This window comes from Bactrocera dorsalis, chromosome 1 (genome assembly GCF_023373825.1).
Source record: "Bactrocera dorsalis isolate Fly_Bdor chromosome 1, ASM2337382v1, whole genome shotgun sequence".
NCBI classification, from domain to species: domain Eukaryota; kingdom Metazoa; phylum Arthropoda; class Insecta; order Diptera; family Tephritidae; genus Bactrocera; species Bactrocera dorsalis.
This window is the reverse complement of record NC_064303.1, coordinates 86,321,953-86,342,235: the sequence shown is the minus strand read 5'-3', so window position 1 is coordinate 86,342,235 and position 20,283 is coordinate 86,321,953. Positions and strand designations below refer to the sequence as shown.

The following is a 20,283-nucleotide window of genomic DNA, read 5'->3' as shown; positions in this document are numbered from 1 at the left end:
TCATCGAAAATTGCACTGAACGGATGGACCATCTGAGACGCGGCCAACATTTTGAGGAAATAATCTACAAAATATAAATGCCAAAGAATTTTCTTTCGAACGATAATAAACATTCTCCATTAAATTTGATGTTTCTGTGTTTTTTCTTCACCCAACGTGAGTGTTTCATTGATTACGCTCCACTACTTCAGATTACATACATATATGTATATATGTATGTCCAACATTTTATGGTTCTGCTATCAGATATAGCCCAGTTTTAATCAATATTTAAATTTTGTTTCACTCATGTTCAATTTTATTACATGTTTCGTTCTTTCCCCTGTAAATTTCCGAAAATCTTGTTACCTTATTTTGTATTTTAGGTGACGATATAGTATTATATTCTCCAAAAAGAAAATAGTTTCTTCATCAAAGCAAAAGTTAAAATTAATGACAAATATTTTGTATCGTCATTTAATTGGATTTTTTAAATGCGTTGATATTTTACATATAAAAAACGTTTCAAAATACATTTTGATGATAAAATGCGTGTCCAATAACTATGTATTATGTGTAGAATGTATAATATATCAAATAAATAAATCCAATATTTTATGGTCCAATGCTTCCAATTCCGTTAGAATTTCCTTGGAAATAGTACAGTTTTCATTCTAGGAAGAGAAAAAATAAACTGAGAAAAACTTACACAGAATTAAAAATTATCATTTTTATAATTTTGTAAACAGCTCTTCTGATATTATCTATGTATATACATATGTATGTATATAAAAATGAATTGCTGTTCGTTAGTCTCGCTAAAACTCGAGAACGGCTGAACAGACGCGAGAAAAAATCGAATAATTGCCGGGAAAACCCTAAAAACAGCCCTTTTCTATTTCCCTTACATGATATCACATCACATTGCATAAATATCCATCTTATATATAAAAATAAGTTGGGCTATAGCTGACTAAACGTTACATGAAATGAAAAATGGCCTGAACCACTTTGAAGGAAATCCAGCGACGATGCTTTGTAAAAAAAAAGAGAATATGTTCATTTTAAACGGACTTACGAGCGTAAATTTCAAAAAAGTGACTTTTCCATTTTTGTTTTGTTTTCCAATTATGCAATTTATTTGTAAATTATTTGAATCATTCAATTTCTGTCGTTTGCTTTCTTTATTTCGGCTATTCAAAAGGTAAATTATTGAAAATTATTCAGTGAAAACTTTATGTGTCTTTCATACAAAGTGATCAAATATCATTGAAATTTCTTGCGATGCCACGAAGAGGTCGCGCTAATATCGTTCGGTGTTCTTTTTACCATCAACACACATTATATATTGGCAGCACAAAGACATGCACGAGTAGGTGCTGTTAGAAGCAAGATGTATTCTGTTAAGGGGCAAACAAGAGATTTGCCGCACGCACACATTCTTCTTAGGATGGTGGATGGTGGTTACACCAGATCAAATTGATGAAATCATTTCATCGAAAATTCCTGACCAGAGATAGATCCAGAATTATACGAAGTGGTGAAAACCAATCTGGTTTATGGACCTTGTGGACATCACAATCGCACTTCGGTGTGTATGTCTGACAATAAATGCACGAAACACTGTCCACGTGCTTTTCTTTCGGAAACGCAAACTGGACATGATAGATATCCATTGTATCGGTCTTGCTCACCAGATGACAATTGCAGAACATTCAGCATTCAATTTAGAGGTGTGAATAACGAAGTTGACAACACGTGGATTGTACCATATTCGCCAAATCGATCAAGGTAGTTTGCAAGTACGTCACCAGAGGACGTAGCGGCCAATAACCGCTAGGCCGGGAACGAGATGAGATCAGCAAGTATCAAATAGGTCGATACGTGAACTGCAATGAAGCATTTTATGAGATATTTACTTTTGCAATTCATGACAACAACAAAATTGACTTGAACTTTTGAACTTTTTTCTCAACTTGCGTCAGTGATCCGTTTGCGAAAACATTGCTCTATTCGGAAATTACATGATATTATACATGGAATGCATCGTCGAAGAAATAGTCACGCAGAAAGCAAGACCAAACAGTAGATTGACATCCAGGTGTGTTCTCAACTAATGCCTTAGGACGAATTTACACAATCCACCCGAAAAACGACGATTGCTTCTACCTTCGGTTGCTATTGATTAATGTACGCGATTCAACTTCATTTGAGTCATTGCGTACTGTGAATGGTACGGTGTGTGCAACTTTTTGAGAAGCAAGCCAGCAATTACAATTGCTGGAACATAATAATCAATGGAATCAAATGATGGACAATGCGATAGCTACTTCGCATGCCACTGAAGTTCGCACACTTTTCGCGATGATCATTTTGACACATCGGCGTGAATTATGGGACACGAACAAAAATGACATTACCGAGGACACTTTAAATCGTATTCGATAAGAATTGGAAATAGGCAAATTCCGGTTGATACTTCCAGTGGTTTGATATCAATTCCACCTGCCTTTTGTCAATTCACTTCAACGTAAGATGAACTCATCACGAATGTTTATCCAAACATTGGCCAAATTATCGTAACCACGATTTCTTGAGTGCATGCGCAATTTTAGCAGTCAAAAATGCCGATGTTAATGACTTAAACTGGAAGATTCTATATCAATTCCGGGAGGTTTGCGCTCATACAAATCAATCGTCTTGACAATGAATATTGAGCCGTGAATTATCCAGTGAAATTTCTAAATTCTTTGGAGAGGCTTGGTATACCGCCGCATCATCTGCGACTCAAAGTTGGATCTGTTATTATTATGTTTCCCAATCTTCATGCGCCGAAACTGTGTAATGGAACCCGATTAATTGTGATGCAGCTATCGAATACCAGGGGCAGAATGCTTGATTCTACGAATTCCTTTGAGTTCTAACGATTTGCCATTTCAGTTCAAACCTATTCCGTTTCCAAGGAAAATTGCATTTGAGATGACAATCAACAAGACTCAAGGATAGTCGCTAGAAGTGTGTGACATAAATCTGGAAATGCCATGTTTTTCACACGGCCAGCAATACGTGGCGCGTTCACAAGTTGGAAAACCATCCTCTCTGTACATTTGCGCACCGAAGCAAACTACGCTTCATTGGAAAAAATGTGCAAAAATTGCAAATAAATGATTTTTAACACAATATAAATTAAACCTTCTTTTCATTTTAAAACACATAATTTCACGCAGAACAACGCCTGCGGGGTCTGCTAGTTATGAATAATTGTTGAAAGACCATGTATCATTATGGAAGCTATGAAATAATGATAGGTTACAGCAAGGTCTAATCGTATAACCTTAAGGACTAGTTTATGTCTTCTTTGTGAAAGTTGATCATACACTCAACAACACCAGACTGACAAATCAGTGGTCAGACTGAACATTTAAAAGGCATTTCGAATTTCAATACATTTGGGACAAAAACTCTCGCGGGAATTGTACTTAAATTCCCCGGGTAAATAATATTTAAAAAAATATGTATTTCTAAGTTGGAATGACTGTCCCTTATTACTATGCCAAATATAAACGCGAGATGCCTTCAACGACGGTCGAGAAATAGTTGAAGACATGCCTCGTTCTGAACAACCTCCGACCTCTTCAAGTGATGAAAATATTTAAAAAGTGAAGGAAACGGTGCTTGAAAATCGATTCCTCCCGATAAAGCAGATTTTTTTTTTTCAAAAAAAGCACGAGCGTGACCGAATTTAAAGCCCCAAAACGCAATGAATATCAACCACCGTATTCTTTTTTCTTGTTCCCCAAACTGAATTTGGCGCTCCGTGAAACCCGTTTCATTTTCATTTCATTTAAAAAAAATATTATTTCGAGACAAAATGTATTGTGTCATGATCCAAGGAAAAATATGACAAAATTGCATAAATTCGACACGGCAATCTCTGAGTCTGAACCCTGTTCGCAGACCTCAAAAGATCGTTCACTTGCAACCTTACCTTACCAATTACTATTATTTTAAAGTGTACTGTGCTAGGGCCCTACATGGACTAGAGGTAATCGTATTGCTAATTGTGGTTTTATGTGCGTTATGTTGGTTATCGTGTAGGAATCCTTGAAATTATTTAGCGCTACCGACCCATATTTTAATATATTGTACCTACATATATATGAAGTGTTTCTAGTTAAAGCACTATTGCAGCAATAAGTTTATAGCAAACTCACCACATGAGCGTATTTCCACAGTTTCAAGGCATTTTCTATCCTTCCTAACCTTAAATTGATCAAAGCTAAATAGGCCCAAATATCAGGTATATGTAGCGGATAGTTTGTAGCGTTAGCAAAATGTCCTTCTGCTTCTGGCAAACGATTTAACTACATACATATGTGAAAATAATAAATAAATTCAAGCTTCGCCACCCGTTTTGTAAATCGCTTACCTTGTACATCGCTTTACCCAGTCCGTAATATGCTACGAACGCACCGGTACCGAAAAATAGATATTTTTCATAGGCTTTTATGGCATCCAAAAGTTTGTGCTCATTATAACGAAAATTGGCGTAACGCAGTAGTCCAAGTTTAAGGCATTGATTCTCATTATCCTTACTATCCAAAATTCGATGATAATAGCTTAATGCCTTGCTAATTTCGCCGCGATAATACGCGATATTGCCATTCGTGAATGCAACAAGAAACTTCTAAGAAACGATGAACATAAAAAGTTTGTTTAATAAAATTACCAATTTAAAAAAAAAAAACAATTTTTCAAACAATTACATTAGAACAGTCTATAGCGCTGAGAGTCCAAAATGCTCCAACGACTCTAGTGCCAACTACCAAATTAGCCGAACTCACCATTGATTTATCGTAGTCAAAACTCTGCATGGTGTAGTCCTCTGTTAAATCATCGGTTAGTATTTTAATCGTGCTTTTAAACATATACTTCTCAGCGGGAGTGCATTCGTCTGAGATAGCATCAAAAACAATATCGGCAAATATATAAGTGCCTAACCATAGGAAATGTTTTACGATTATAAATAATAATTGGCCCTTTTTTGTGTAAAATTGTACATAGACGTCGTTATAAATCGAGAAACGACTATATGGTATGTTTGGAAAGTCCCAATAATGTTGGTTGACGAGGTTTTCATACTTCAGACGAGTGAACTCAATACCGGGCAAATAACCGCATTGTTTATATATACAATGCCATAGTATCCATGGCTCCAATTCCAGCGGGAATTGTATCGAAAACTCATTGAGCATTTCGATCAGATATGGCAAAGCTTCATTAAAATTTTTTTCATTTCTTTTGAACTGAATGTATTTGATGTAAATTCCGGCCAATTCGCTAAATTATCACAACGAGAATTATTGAAATTCATAAATTAATTATTTATAGTCACACTTACATATAATAGTGCGCGCGATGGTAAACCTCTCTCACTGGCTTCTTTGCGTACTCGAGCGCTGAGTCGAAATTAAGGGTTTCAATGTCGTAAAGAAATTTGCAAAAGTGCCAAGTCGAATTATCGGCATATGTTTGTGAGAACTGCAAAGAAGTTGGAAACGTTAAAATAATAACAATTGTAAAGAAATTTCTCCGACAGTAAAGGAAACTAAAACCACTGACTAGTGAGCAACACCATAGCAATTCACGTCTACTGAAACTCCAATACATTATATCGGAAACTAACAGATGTATACATACATATCGTGCAACTCATGAGTTGTTTTCTGATCTTCGAACAATCGAATATCTTGTTTTAAGGACTATTGTCCTGATAGCACCGACAAATATCAATTCGCGTATACGCTTTCAATTTCATTTTATGATCAATGTAAACTGATTGTGATTTGAAAAAGTTTCATCGACAGAACTAAAATTTCAAATTGCGGCAAATATCACTCGAAAAAAAAGAGTCCATGTAGATATTTGCCTTAGGCCAATGCTTCCCAAACTTATTTTGTCTACCGCCCACTTTGAAAATAAATATATTTTTAGCGCCCCCATTTTTTCACCTATTTAAAAACCACTATAACTTCAAATTAATTATTGTGACCTATATATGAATATTAACGGAGAATTCTAAACGAAACTTTTACTATAACCAGCAACTTGAAACCTGAGCACAGTGGGTAACATACAACGGCGCTTAGGTCTCAAGTTAACTCTTACGGGTTCCACCTGCCAATAAGAATGATTATTGAAACACAACTTTATAGTATTAAAACAGAGAATCTTTTATTAAAAATAAAACTAAAATAATCGATGCATATATAAAAACTAATGTGAAGGATGAATCTGATGCTGTTTAATAAGTTTGTTAATATCAGGTTCCAATTTACACAAGAACAGTCGCAAGTCGCCACGTTCGGTAACAAGCAAACGATTTCTACACTAAATCCACGTTCACACAAATATGACGATGGGAATGCTATCAAGAATCGTCCGACACCCAGTCTGGTATTTCCAAGTTCAAAATGTCCTGGTATTGTTCGATGAAGTCAATGTGGAGGTTTTCCAAATCTTGGCAGTAGGCAAACAATTCGTCGTTACTGCATGATACAGTGAAACTTCGATAAGTCGTAACCTCGATAAGCGAAAAACCTTGATATTTCATAGTATTTCTTCAGTCCCTAGAAAAATTCGCGAAAAATGCATGTATTTCGGTCCCTTTGATAACTCGTATCTTTCTTGAGACAAAAAAAGAAAAATGTGTATCAAAAGCCTCTACAACTTGTATTTTTTCCTCAAAAGCCTCTACAACTCGATTTTTTTTTCACAAAAAACAGTACGTGACGAAAACATAGTACGTTTTTTAACCGTTATTATTTTACAGTTACGCTTATTCATAAGTTTTGCTTTGTTTTCTACAACTAGCGTAGATTAGTATCAATTAGGACGCAAGATGTCAAGTTCTCGTAAGTGCAAAATATTGCCAATTAAAAAAAAAAGAAATTATTCTTGCCGTAAAAAACTTGACTTGAAAAAAAAAACTTGATAACTTGAAAAACTCCATAACTCGTATTTAAATTGTGGTCCCTTGCAAATACGAGTTATCGAAGTTTCACTGTACTGATAAATTCGGAAAATTGTGAAACTCACGTCTGCCCAGATTCTTTTTGTGTAGAAGCAGTTTGGCTGCGAAAGCAGCAACGACGTTTTTTGTTTTAATTAAATTTAGTTTATCGCCTTGCAGTTGGAGATTCATGTCGTTGAACAATTTATACAGGTCTGTCATGTAAGCTATATCATTCTTTGATGTTATGAGCTTGTCTTGAAACTCTGTATCTTTAGTTTCCAAGAACTCTATAACAGAGTCTAACATGTTGTAGAATCAAGTCAGACAATTGCCTCTTGATAGCCAACGAACTTCAGTATGAAACAACAAACGATTGAAATCCTCGTCATTAGTAACACATAACTGATGAAATAATTTATCATTCAAAGAGCTGTTGCGGATTTTATTGACTGCTTTGATGACATATTGCAGTGATTGAAATAGTTTTCCACTTAAGTTTCTAGCAACTAAATGTTGTCTATAAATAACGCAATGTACTCCAAGGACATCTGGTATTTTATTTTTTAAGTGCGCTAATTAAGCCTTTATGACACCCTATCATAGCCAGAGCGCCATCCGTAGCAATTGAAATAATATTTTTAAAAGGAATCTCTTTCTTATCGCAAAACTTTTCCAATTTATTGAATATTGTTTCGCCTTTGGTATCGGTCTCTAAATTTTTAGCAAATAATAGTTCTTTACATATGCTTTATTAGTTGGTAAAGTGGACTCATCGAGCTGAATTGAGAATTGGCTTGTCCTCAGGTGATCGCACAATGATTCTTCAATGTTTTCAGCCATTTCAGCAATTCGTCTTTGCACAGAATTATTACTCAAAGGAATTTTTCGGATAATAATGTATCTGCGGCCGGTTTATGAAGCACGGTAGTTATTACTTCATTTATTGCTGGCAATATTAACTCTTCTCCGATGTTATGTGGTTTGCCTTTTTGAGCAATTAACAAAGAGATATTGTACGAAGCTCGAAGTCCGTCGTCATCTTGCTTAGCAGCCGCCGAAAATAGTTTTGCTACACTTGGCTGAGTATTATGCTTCTTCTCTAGGTCTTGAAAATATGCTACATTCTTGTCTCTCTTATCTGGATGCATTTTATTCAAATGATCTTGCAGTCTTGAAGGCTTCATTGCTTCATTCGAAAATGTTTTTAGACATAGAAGACACAAAGGCGAGGATGGGTTTGTGGGATTTTCAATGAATCCGAATTTAATGTATTCCGCACAGTATTGCCGTCTCTTCTTTTTTACTTCCGACATTGTTTTGCTTTGAGAAATACGTTTAACTTCGCGAGTAGTGTAAAGGAGGCGTAAGTAATGCTCATCTATTGCGCGCAAAACCACAAATGAATATAAAATAAATATTACATTGTTTATATAGGAATGCTTAAGCACAATTATTATATAATAGTCCAAAAATATGAATTCTTATTTAATTGCCCACATACAGATATATGAACTAGGCGGAGAGAAATATAGAACCGAGTTTGAGCAATCTTTTAATTCATATTAGTTGATGTTCACAAGTTGTTGTCTAAGAGGCCTCCTAGCTAAATAAAATTACATATAACCCCCCAGGCCTCTACACAACGGCCCCATTTTCTTTCTGGGTCTCTTACCGCCCCCCTTGACACCTGCAGCGCCCACAAGGGGGCGTTATCGCCCACTTTGGGAAACCCTGCCTTAGGCGATTCAATGGTGATTTCGCTTAACATTTTTGTCCATTTTGAAATATTTGAGATGGTGATGAACTAGTTAGGTACTGTACTGAGGAAAACACGACACTAGTGGCAATTTTTAAAAACATAAAGAAAACTTATGTGTTTCGATCAAATGTCTTCCTTTTTATGGAGATATAAAACGTATTAAAAGATATTTTCGGCAAACAACTTATGTCCATCTCTCTTATGGTGACGGCGGTTATGTTTCACGTGAAGTTTTGCTCCAAGCCCTGAATCTAAGCGGGATCTTCCACATAGAATTTAGACTTTACATATCCCTACAGGAAAAAGTCTAACGGTGTGATATAACACGATTTTGGTGGCCTATCGACCGGCCTAAAAAGTGATATTATCTGCCCACCGAAATGCTCTCTCAATAAATCCATGGATTTATACAATATGTGGGAATTGGCGCCATCTTGTTGAAACCAAATATCCCCGAAATCACGAGCTCCAATTTCAGGCACCAAATAGTCGGTTATCGACTTTGCACGAACAATGCCAGTAGAGTATGCCACCCTATTACTCAAAATTAGGCAAATCCAAACAAAACTGTTCAAGGCTCTAGGTACCAAATATGTGTTTATAAAGGGTGATTTTTTAAGAGCTTGATAACTTTTTTTTAAAAAAAAACGCATAAAATTTGCAAAATCTCATCGGTTCTTTATTTGAAACGTTAGATTGGTTCATGACATTTACTTTTTGAAGATAATTTCATTTAAATGTTGACCGCGGCTGCGTCTTAGGTGGTCCATTCGGAAAGTCCAATTTTGGGCAACTTTTTCGAGCATTTCGGCCGGAATAGCCCGAATTTCTTCGGAAATGTTGTCTTCCAAAGCTGGAATAGTTGCTGGCTTATTTCTGTAGACTTTAGACTTGACGTAGCCCCACAAAAAATAGTCTAAAGGCGTTAAATCGCATGATCTTGGTGGCCAACTTACGGGTCCATTTCTTGAGATGAATTGTTGTCCGAAGTTTTCCCTCAAAATGGCCATAGAATCGCGAGCTATGTGGCATGTAGCGTCATCTTGTTGAAACCACATGTCAACCAAGTTCAGTTCTTCCATTTTTGGCAACAAAAAGTTTGTTAGCATCGAACGATAGCGATCGCCATTCACCGTAACGTTGCGTCCAACAGCATCTTTGAAAAAATACGGTCCAATGATTCCACCAGCGTACAAACCACACCAAACAGTGCATTTTTCGGGATGCATGGGCAGTTCTTGAACGGCTTCTGGTTGCTCTTCACCCCAAATGCGGCAATTTTGCTTATTTACGTAGCCATTCAACCAGAAATGAGCCTCATCGCTGAACAAAATTTGTCGATAAAAAAGCGGATTTTCTGCCAACTTTTCTAGGGCCCATTCACTGAAAATTCGACGTTGTGGCAGATCGTTCGGCTTCAGTTCTTGCACGAGCTGTATTTTATACGGTTTTACACCAAGATTTTTGCGTAAAATCTTCCATGTGGTCGAATAACACAAACCCAATTGCTGCGAACGGCGACGAATCGACATTTCACGGTCTTCAGCCACACTCTCAGAAACAGACGCAATATTCTCTTCTGTACGCACTGTACGCATTCGTGTGGTTGGTTTAATGTCCAATAAAGTAAACTGAGTGCGAAACTTGGTCACAATCGCATTAATTGTTTGCTCACTTGGTCGATTATGTAGACCATAAATCGGACGTAAAGCGCGAAACACATTTCGAACCGAACACTGATTTTGGTAATAAAATTCAATGATTTGCAAGCGTTGCTCGTTAGTAAGTCTATTCATGATGAAATGTCAAAGCATACTGAGCATCTTTCTCTTTGACACCATGTCTGAAATCCCACGTGATCTGTCAAATACTAATGCATGAAAATCCTAACCTCAAAAAATCACCCGTTAGTAGTGATGAGCGATATTTCACTACCGGTGATTTTTTCACTGTGATTGAAAAATCGCAAATCGCAACTGCGATCACTTTTTATAAATAGCAGTTCGCTTCTATGAACTGCGATTGCGATCGCAGTTCGAAACTGTGATCGCAGTTCGAACCAGTGAATTGTGATCGCAGTTCGAAACTGTGATCGCAGTTCGAACCAGTGATTGCGATCGCAGTTCGAAACTGTGATCACAGTTCGAAACTGTGATCGCAGTTCGAAACTGTGATCGCAGTTCGAACCTGTGATTTACGATAGCAGTTCGAACCAGTGAATTACGATCACAATAGCAAATAGCAGAAAAGTAACAACTTTCTTCAGGGTATTGTATATATCGTATATGCTATTTCGTCATAGCGGTTTGAAGTTTTGAGTGTAACTTTCTTATATAAAGCATTTTATGATGAAAACAAGAATTGTAACTAATTAATTTCAAAAAAAATGATGGAATAAAAAAATTACGGGTTTTTAATATTTTCCCAAAGATTAGAAAACTCGCGTTAATTATTTGGTCTTGAAAATATTAAAAGCGGGTATTCTAAACAAACAAATTATCAACCACACTAATGGTAATTCCTTCTAAGAAATGTGTGAAACCATCATACCAACATACAAATGAACTATGCAATACGCTCTAAGTGTCAGGTAGCCGAACCGCTCCAATATTTGCGAAAATGTAGTGAAAAGAAAGGCGGAAAACCTACGTAAGTGGAACAGACCCGGACTTTTATTCGGCCAAACAGTGTCAAATTGGCAGAATCTGCCGCTACAATAACAACAACGACGTTTGAACGTCGACTTAGTTGCGATCGCAATAGCAATATAAAATCACAGTGATTTAAAAATAGCAATCACTGAAATCACAGATATCGAAAAATCACAATATCGCTCATCTCTAGTTTATAGTTGACTTTTGACCAAAAATATCTTTGAATGTATGGGATATACAATTGAATTCAGAGAGAATAATTTCCTCACAATAGTAACTCTGTTTATCAAAAAAGGCTTGAATCAGGTCAATACTTTCCCTGAGCTTCCATATACCTATTATAAAGATTTTCGAATTTCCTGGTGACTTTATACTGTATCTATCGATCAACATTTGATCTAAATATCTCAATGAAATTTACAGAACGTGTTTTATTCATAACGGTGCATCTTTGTTCCTATAATACATATAGAAAATTGGACGAAAACTTCACCTAGCCCTCATATAACTAATATCAGGTTTATCGAACATTCGCTTGGGAACACCTTTTTAGTATATGGCATGATAACAGTTATTAGACAAAATTGGGTCGACACTACCCCAGCTCCCATATACTACATGTAATGGTTTCCGTTATGTATATAGTATATGTATATATAAATTTGCTTAGATTCCGATTATTTAATTGACGTTTTACATCTTAAGATACTCGTATTTCACTGGATTTGACTATTACAAGTTGCAGGAGTATAAAATGGTCAGTTGCACCCGAACTTAAACCTTTCGTACTTGTTTATATGTATTTACATACAAATGAATGTTATTTACCTTTTCCAAAAGAAAATTGGCAAGTTTCTTGTCCCCTGCCTCATTGAGTAGTTTTATATAACTCATTCTTCTTTGAAGTTTTGTATCTTCCTTAATTGTACCTTGATCGATTGTCATAGCCTTATTATCAAACGTATTTAAAATATTATAAACGCGTTGTGTTAACTCCTTATAAACAAGCGTCATTAAATTCTGTAAACATACGAAAAGAATCTACGATTAGAGCTCTTGTTCAACTTAAGAATATGCGGTGGTTTTTACCCCGTAAGTCATGGCTATTGAAAGTCAAATACACAGAAAGAATTAATCCGGAAACTAACACATATCGTCACCTGAAATGCAAAATAACGTAACAACATTTTCGGAAATGTAAAGTGGCATGAATGAAACACGCAATAAAATGGAACATGAGTGAAAAAAAAATTTAATATTGGTTAAAACTGGTTTATATCTGAGTGCAGAACCTGAAACTGTTGAACATATGTAATATTATCTTTGTAATTTGAAGTGGTGAAGCGTAATCAATAAGACACTCAATTTCGAATTTTTTGATGATACGTTATTTTGCATTTCAGATGACGATATACACAATTCAACTTAGAAAACCTTTGCCTAAGAAAATGATGAGCTATCACACGAACGCCAGGGTTTCGGTTTGAATTGTCACTTGGGCCTTAATGGCTGATTAACTTTGAGCTTTGCTTCAGATCTTTGTTTTGACAGAGAATTTGGATGGATACTTTTGTATGAGTACATTCATATCGAAGCGAAATACAGCAAGGCCAAGCAAAATGTTGAACTCTCATCTTTTTACGCTTTGCCAAGCAACGATCGCAATTTATCTTAGGGATAGACATTGAAAGCGAAACGTTCATTGTGGCATACCCCTGCTTTCGTCGATTCGTTATTAAGATATATATTGTCGCGCAAAGCGAGGAAAGTTAAGAATGAATGGGCCATAATAACTAAGCGGTGATTTAACTGATAGGTGGCTTGCAGGGTAGTTACTTTTTATTCAGTGCTAAAAAATCAGATTAAAAGTTTCGCTTCAGAATGGGGCATTGTTAAAGAACTCAGGTTGAAAGAGTTTTGCCAACTTCTACAGTATGTATGAAAAGGAAAAATAAAAGAATGAGGTATAATTTCATATACGAGTATAATGTGCCATGGTGTAAAATTAATTCAAGCTTACCGTGAATTCGAGACTTGTTTCCGTCGGAACTCGTACATTAAAATCATAAGCTATAAGATCCGTAATTTTCCAAGTCAATATTTTCAGTTCACAGCACACGTATGATTTGCTGTCATTATAATCAGTAATATTATTTTTTAATATATTCATAGCTATGGATTTAATTTCTTGATTGAATTTTCTGTAAGCATCCTCCCGTTTGTAAGAGAGACTTCGATTATCCTGCAGCAACGAATTACATACATATTTATCTTCGTCGGCGGGCGCAATATTATCAATATTTTTGGTTATAATAGATCGCCCGCTCCTACTTTCCGTTATGGGAGAATAAAAATTAATATTTATTGTGGCGAACGTTCTTTTCTGAGCATCGTCGAAATTTACATGCGAGGCCGGGTCATCCAAAGCGACGGCAAACCGACAGGCATTCACTGTAAACACAAAGGAAATGAACCGTAAGTAAGGTAAGGAAGCTAGAACCAACAAAATATTAAAAGATATAACAAATAGCTTAGATTGAAATAAATTTTGAATATCACTTCTAGATTTGAGAACTTTAAAGCCGTTGCTCTCGACTTTCCATCATTTAAATTACAACGTTCTTGCAGCAAATGACTTATACAAGTATGTATATTCTTTTTGAAGAATTCCCTAATTTTCTCTGTTATAAAGTGACATAAGTAGAGTGTGATGTAGGCGTAAGAATTCCTTCTCTCTTTCGTTTAATACCAGAGGACCAAACATTCTTCATCTAAGCTAATATGTATATCTATATATTGGTGAAAAAGACTTACCATTAGGATAAAGAAAAATGTGTGCTTCTAGAGCGCCTTGAAGCAATATTTCTTCCGGTTGCTTGATGTTATAAACTTTTAAAGCTAAACACTGTTCATCGCTTCCAATAACTTGCTCGAGCTTTTCCGTCAACTCATCGGTGAGTACAAATCGAACGGTCGAATTCGATGATAAGGCATAATCGTGAAAAATATTTATGAAATGGAAATTGAATTCTCTGTCTTCAGTGCAAAACAGATTCCTTAGAAAGTTTTGCGGTTTGTTCGTGCATCCGGTTCTAACGTCGGGTGGGCTTCGTTCATTAAGATTGCGCAAATTTTCCCAACAGAAGTAAATACTCTGATCTTTGATTATATTCTTTCGAAATACTTTAAAAGTGCAAATCTTAAATTCATCAAATACCAAATCTTCATTTTCGAATTTGGCTTGAAAAAGTATATCCACACGCATATCATCCGCCATATCCAACAACTCCTCAGGCAAATTATATAGAGATTCTAGACTAATGAATGCCAGATTTGTAATATGAAAGGTTTTCATAAGTGGCATTTTGGTATAAATATTCCATATAGTCTTGACTGCGCCTCGGCCGCTTGCCCATTTGGGGGAGTAAAGGAATACAACCATTTGAAGTGATATACATTCATCGGAGAATAGTTGAAGGATATCGATATATCCCTTTGCTAAATAGTTGTACTTTTTATTGTCGATTTTGTACTCGAATTCGACGTCGTAATCGATTTCCGCTTGCGTGTCGCGTTCGGAGTCATAACTGTCTTCGTCTACGGAGTGTCTCTCATTTGAGGCCGTGTGACGTTTTATTAACACACAAATTTGCTCTGCAGCGAAATAGTTTGCAGCTTCCATGTCATCCTGTTCAATAATTATGGTATAAATGCATTTTTCCTCACCGGCTAAAAACTTTTTGAACATATGTTTAGGCTCCTTGGATGGGTGGAAAAACTCGGCACGGGGATGCTTTAGTTCCATATATGGGTCTTTTTGGTTGGCGTTGAAATTGGTTATTTCAATCAGTTCTAACCACGCAAATACCCGTTGCTTATGACTTTTTGGCGGGTCTTCAGTTAAACTCTGAGTTTTACCCGTATTAACTTGGCTTGTTTGTTGTATTTCATTCATTTTAATTAAAGTTACAAATGTATAGGAAATAAAAGCTGTTGATATATTTTATAGGTTGAGTTATTGTTGTTGTTTTACATTATTGATTGAATAGTGAAGGAAGTTGTGATAGTCTTCAAAGTAAAAGCACTCAATAATTTAATGCTGTACAGTTTATCAGACCGTCAGCATTTAAGTTCAAAACTTCGTATTGGACGAGCAGCTTTTTCCAGCTTAATCTTGACCATTTCTGACATCGTTTAACAACAATTCACATAATCATTACCAAACATTACTAACTTAAAGCGCCAAAGAAAACGCTTGTACCAACTTTTGTTAAAATAGAATGAACAGAGAGACATAAAGGAATCATATTCTTTCATTCCCTGATCATTTTGATATACATATGTACACTTAACTCTTTTTTTACACGGTAGATACGTTCCTCAGAAATCCGTGTAAAACAAAACCGCGTAAAAAAAGAGCCGTTTCCTATAGTAAATTGGGGGATACGTTCCATATCATCTGAAAACCGTGTAAGACGAAATAAATAACTACATATGTATATTTATTTAGAAAAACCGTGTAAAAAATGTTGAAAATTATAAAATTTCAGATATGCATACAACTTGTATGTTCATATGGCATTTTATTTAACATTAAAAATTAAAATACATAATTCATACAGGTGAAAAATTGGTAGAGCGAGCAAAAAACCAAAAGAAATCTGTTAATCCAGAATTAAGAACAGAAAAATTATAATAGAAATAAAGAAAAAATATTGACATAGTTGCATAATTATTCGTCGCTACTTGATAATAAGCGCATTGTTTGCAACGAACTGGAGAAAAGTCGGTATCATCACTGGTGCTTATAGTAGCTTCATTTAAGTCAAAATGGCTTGCCTTTTACGAATCTTTGAAATTTTGGACATTTTGTTAACTGTATTAAGGGCAAACATTTTATTTTTAAAGCTTAACTAAAATGTTATACATAGATAAAATAACTTTTTTCACTTATTAAGGTCAGAAATGTTCAAAACTAATTGACTTTATATACATACAGTATGTAACACAATTGAGCAAATAAAATCACGAATATGGATTCTTACAAAAAATTAGTATTTAATTTGGGCGAATTGAATTACAGTTTTTTCAAATACATTCTTCAGTCCGTCTATAATATAAAACAACAAAAGAGTAACAAATTTATTCAGGGTTTATAAGAAGAAAATATAAATTCTCTTGTATGGCACTTGCTCAATTTTGATACAATGTAATTTTTACCGCTTTAATATTTAGTATAGCCTCCTTTGGCCGCAATCACCGCTTCAATCCGCTTGGGAACGCTATTGACTAAATCTTCACATTCTTTCTTAGTGATGGAGTTCCATACTTCTACACATCTAGTAAATAATTCCGCCTTTGTTTTCGGTGGACTGGCATAATTGTATACCCTTTTTTTTAAAACAAACCACAGGTTCTCGATAGGATTAATATCGGGACTTTGAGGGGGCCATTCCAAAGTTTCAATTTGTTGACTTCTAAGATACTCCATAGTCTTCTTAGCTTTGTGCTTGGGGTCGTTGTCTTGCATCAGAACGATTTTGCTACTGTCCAGACCCAATTTCTCCAACGAAGAAAAATACCCTTGCCTTAATATATCTATATACATATTCGCGTCCATATTTCCGTCGATTAAAATTAGGTCCCCAACACCACTTTTACAAAAGCCACCCCAAAAAAGGACTTTTCCGCCCCCAAATTTGAGTGTTGGGATGACATCGCGGCTGGTAATAGTCTTTGATGGTTTCTTCCAAACGTAATGTATTCCGTCTGACCCGTGAAGATTAATCTTGCTTTCGTCTGTCCAAAATACATTCGCCCACTGTTCTGGAGTCCAGTTTCGGTGCGCTTTAGCAAATTTTAGACGTAGTTCTTGATGACGTTTAGTAAGCAAAGGTTTTTTAATTTTGCGCCTGGCTTTAAAACCTAGTTTTTTCAACTCGCGGTGTACAGTCATGCGAGAAACTTGTTTTCCGTAAGTCCTCTCCAGTTCTTTTTGAATCTCAGTACCTGATTTTACTGCTCCCGAGGCCACCAGACGGTTGATAGTTCGTCTATCATGGTTATTTAAAACGGATCGCCGACCAGATCGATGTTTCGGTACTGATATTTCATGACAATTAGCAATATTTTTCACTGACCCAAATGAAATTTTAGCTAAATTTGCAACTTGCCTATATGAGAGCCCTTCATTCAACCATTTTAATAGAGTCAGCAATTTTCTTCATTTTTCTAAAAAAAACACACGAAGTTAATCAGCTTCACAAAAAACAACCTTTCTAATTCTACTTACCGTCTATAAAATGAAAAATACTTCTGAAAACGTTAGTTAATTGATAAATAGAGCTAGTGGTATTTAAAATACTCGAAAGTTGTTTATTTGGTCTTAGTTATGCTCACACGCCTGATCGCAACCGATGTTGTAACACAATTGAGCAAATGTGCACGTGGCGCAAACCAGACGCAGCCAGAAAATTATTGAGAAATTGTACCGTTATATTTCCGTTAAAAAAACTCAACTAGTGTACCTATTCGAATACATATACATATATTCTTTTCGTAATAAGTTGCGTAGTGCAAAAAAGTTTTGAAATCAGGAATATTTGATTTTATTTGCTCAATTGTGTTACATACTGTACATAAATATCTTGCGAACAAAATGTATAGGTAAGAGTTATCGAATAAGGGGATTTCCCAGATACTATGTACATGTACTATGTTCATTTCAGCAATGGAGCCAAGTGTGGTAAAAACAAACATAATTACAAGACAGTGAATTTGAAAACGTACCAGATTAAAAATTTTTTACCAAATTTTTTTTTTTTCAACCGTGTAACTTTAAATCCGTTTTAAAAGAAATGGTGTAAAAGAAGAGTTGGGTGTACTCCATACTGTCCTTATGTAACTCTAAATTAATCTAAATTAGTTTTAGACATTATAAACAATATTTAAGTGAACAAAACTAAATTCGGGGGAATTTTTCGTTTGTAATTGAGCTTGAATCTTTATATTTCTGCGTAATAATTCTGCGAGGAGACGAAGATATTGTTATTTAATCTTGGATATTGGACTGGTGATGATGTATAATATGCGGCGAGCCAAAGGAAACAGGCATATTTACGACGACGTTTCCAGCATTAACACATCAGTTGCGTGTAAGATATTTAGACACCTATTACGCATCCGTAATTGCGCGAGCGCAACTACCATTCGACAACAGAATACCAAATTGAACATTACGCGAGAGTATCATCTACCACCAATAGACGATTGAATCGTCTGTCGCAATTTATCGTATACTATCAACAGAGAACGTTTATCATATGATATCATATGATCATGACAGAGAACGTCATATGATAAACGTTCTCTGATCATGATAAACGTTCTCTGTCTATGATAAATGTTCTCTGGAGAAGGTTCACGTTTCGAATATCGTAACTTTTCGAAGGGGTACTCGGCAGAGATGAGGGAGCTTCACCACAGACAAATATAAGCGTGTTTCACCACGAAAATAGCAGAATGGAGCATTTTCAGTGTTGAATGAGAAAAATAATGCTAATTCCAATGTAAACAAATTTACGCCTACAGATTTGTTTATATCCTATGCGCAACCGAAATGATAAACGTTCTCTGTCATAAACGTTCTCTGGTCAGGGTTGTTATCTGCGTTTTCAAATAGGCTGGCTTCAGTAGACCTCCGCAAAAAGCTTTCCTATTGGTTTGGGAACCCCTTATTCATAACAAAATCCACTTATTAATCCTTAATAGTTCAATTCCAATAAGAATCAGCCGGCAACACTATTTTGTAGAGATGTCAATAGATAGATAATTGAAATGTCATATTCAGCTGATCCAACTCAGATAATTTATTAATTTACAAACAATTCGTCAACGTTTATAAATTATGGGAGCACCTGAATTGCCTGGAGATCCTGGCGAGGAAGACGTACATGCCACACAAACAAATGTTCAGCATCCTCCAGTGCCTAGTGATGATAGCGATAATGAAATGAACACACTGGATGCATACAATGGATACCAGCCATTAGCGACGGGCAACGATGTTAACGATCTCAACGATGTATCAATGGATGACAATGACTCTATAGACGAGGATTCTGAAGAAACAGTGCAATATGTTGATAACGCGAATGCTGTAGAAAATGCTGCTGTCAATGATAATTTGCCACCGGTAGAGAGTGCTGATGCTGAAATCGAAAGACAAGTTTGGAGTCAACCACGTCCTCATGAATTACAATTAGAATTAGATAATAATAAAACCACACAGGTAATAATTGGAATTCATAAAAGTTTAATAGTATTTATTTTATATAAATTTTAGATTTTAAATGTCATGGCAAATATAACACTACCTAATGCTGTAGTACCTGAATGGGCCAACGGAGTGCCGGAAGAGCGGTGGAAAGCGGAACTGCTCGAACGTATACGTCAACGTGGAGTTGTACGCCAAAATGACGATAAATTAATATGAACTGCTATGAAAGTTTCCAATTGATTATATGTAATTATTATAGTTGTATGTTTCTATGTAGTTTGAGTTTAAGTATAAATAGTATGTATTTTAAATAAAAGGGTTTGAAACAGCTGGTATTAATAGTTTCAACACAAATAATTTGTATGTTTAGTGATATTGATTACCAGAAAACAGATTTGCAAATAATTCATTAAAAATATAACTGAGTTAATATTGAAATTACATTTTTTTGTTATTCCTAAAATCTTATATCTTAATATGTACCCAATTCCCATTGGGATGGTAAGGATTAAATAAGTTGTCATCGAGGTCAACCAACGGCCCAGGAAAGGTGCTGTTTCGACGGTATCTGACCATAGGGAGAAAGGTATTAGATGTG

At 35.5% G+C, this 20,283-nt stretch overlaps 2 protein-coding genes across 2 annotated transcripts; one reads left to right on the top strand and one right to left on the bottom strand.

Moving 5' to 3' along the window:
• Positions 1–428: 428 nt before the first annotated feature.
• On the bottom strand, positions 429–15,807 carry LOC105223881 (uncharacterized). Its single transcript, XM_011201763.3, has 8 exons — positions 14,222–15,807; positions 13,428–13,858; positions 12,236–12,427; positions 5,381–5,520; positions 4,824–5,319; positions 4,409–4,666; positions 4,194–4,343; positions 429–653 (listed from the first exon to the last, which is right to left on the bottom strand). Exons 1-8 carry the CDS (start codon positions 15,360–15,362, stop codon positions 573–575), a joined length of 2,889 nt encoding a protein of 962 aa, XP_011200065.2. The 5' UTR covers positions 15,363–15,807; the 3' UTR covers positions 429–572.
• Positions 15,808–19,263: 3,456 nt separating this feature from the next.
• On the top strand, positions 19,264–20,148 carry LOC105223880 (uncharacterized). Its single transcript, XM_011201762.4, has 2 exons — positions 19,264–19,697; positions 19,752–20,148. Exons 1-2 carry the CDS (start codon positions 19,314–19,316, stop codon positions 19,899–19,901), a joined length of 534 nt encoding a protein of 177 aa, XP_011200064.2. The 5' UTR covers positions 19,264–19,313; the 3' UTR covers positions 19,902–20,148.
• Positions 20,149–20,283: the final 135 nt, after the last annotated feature.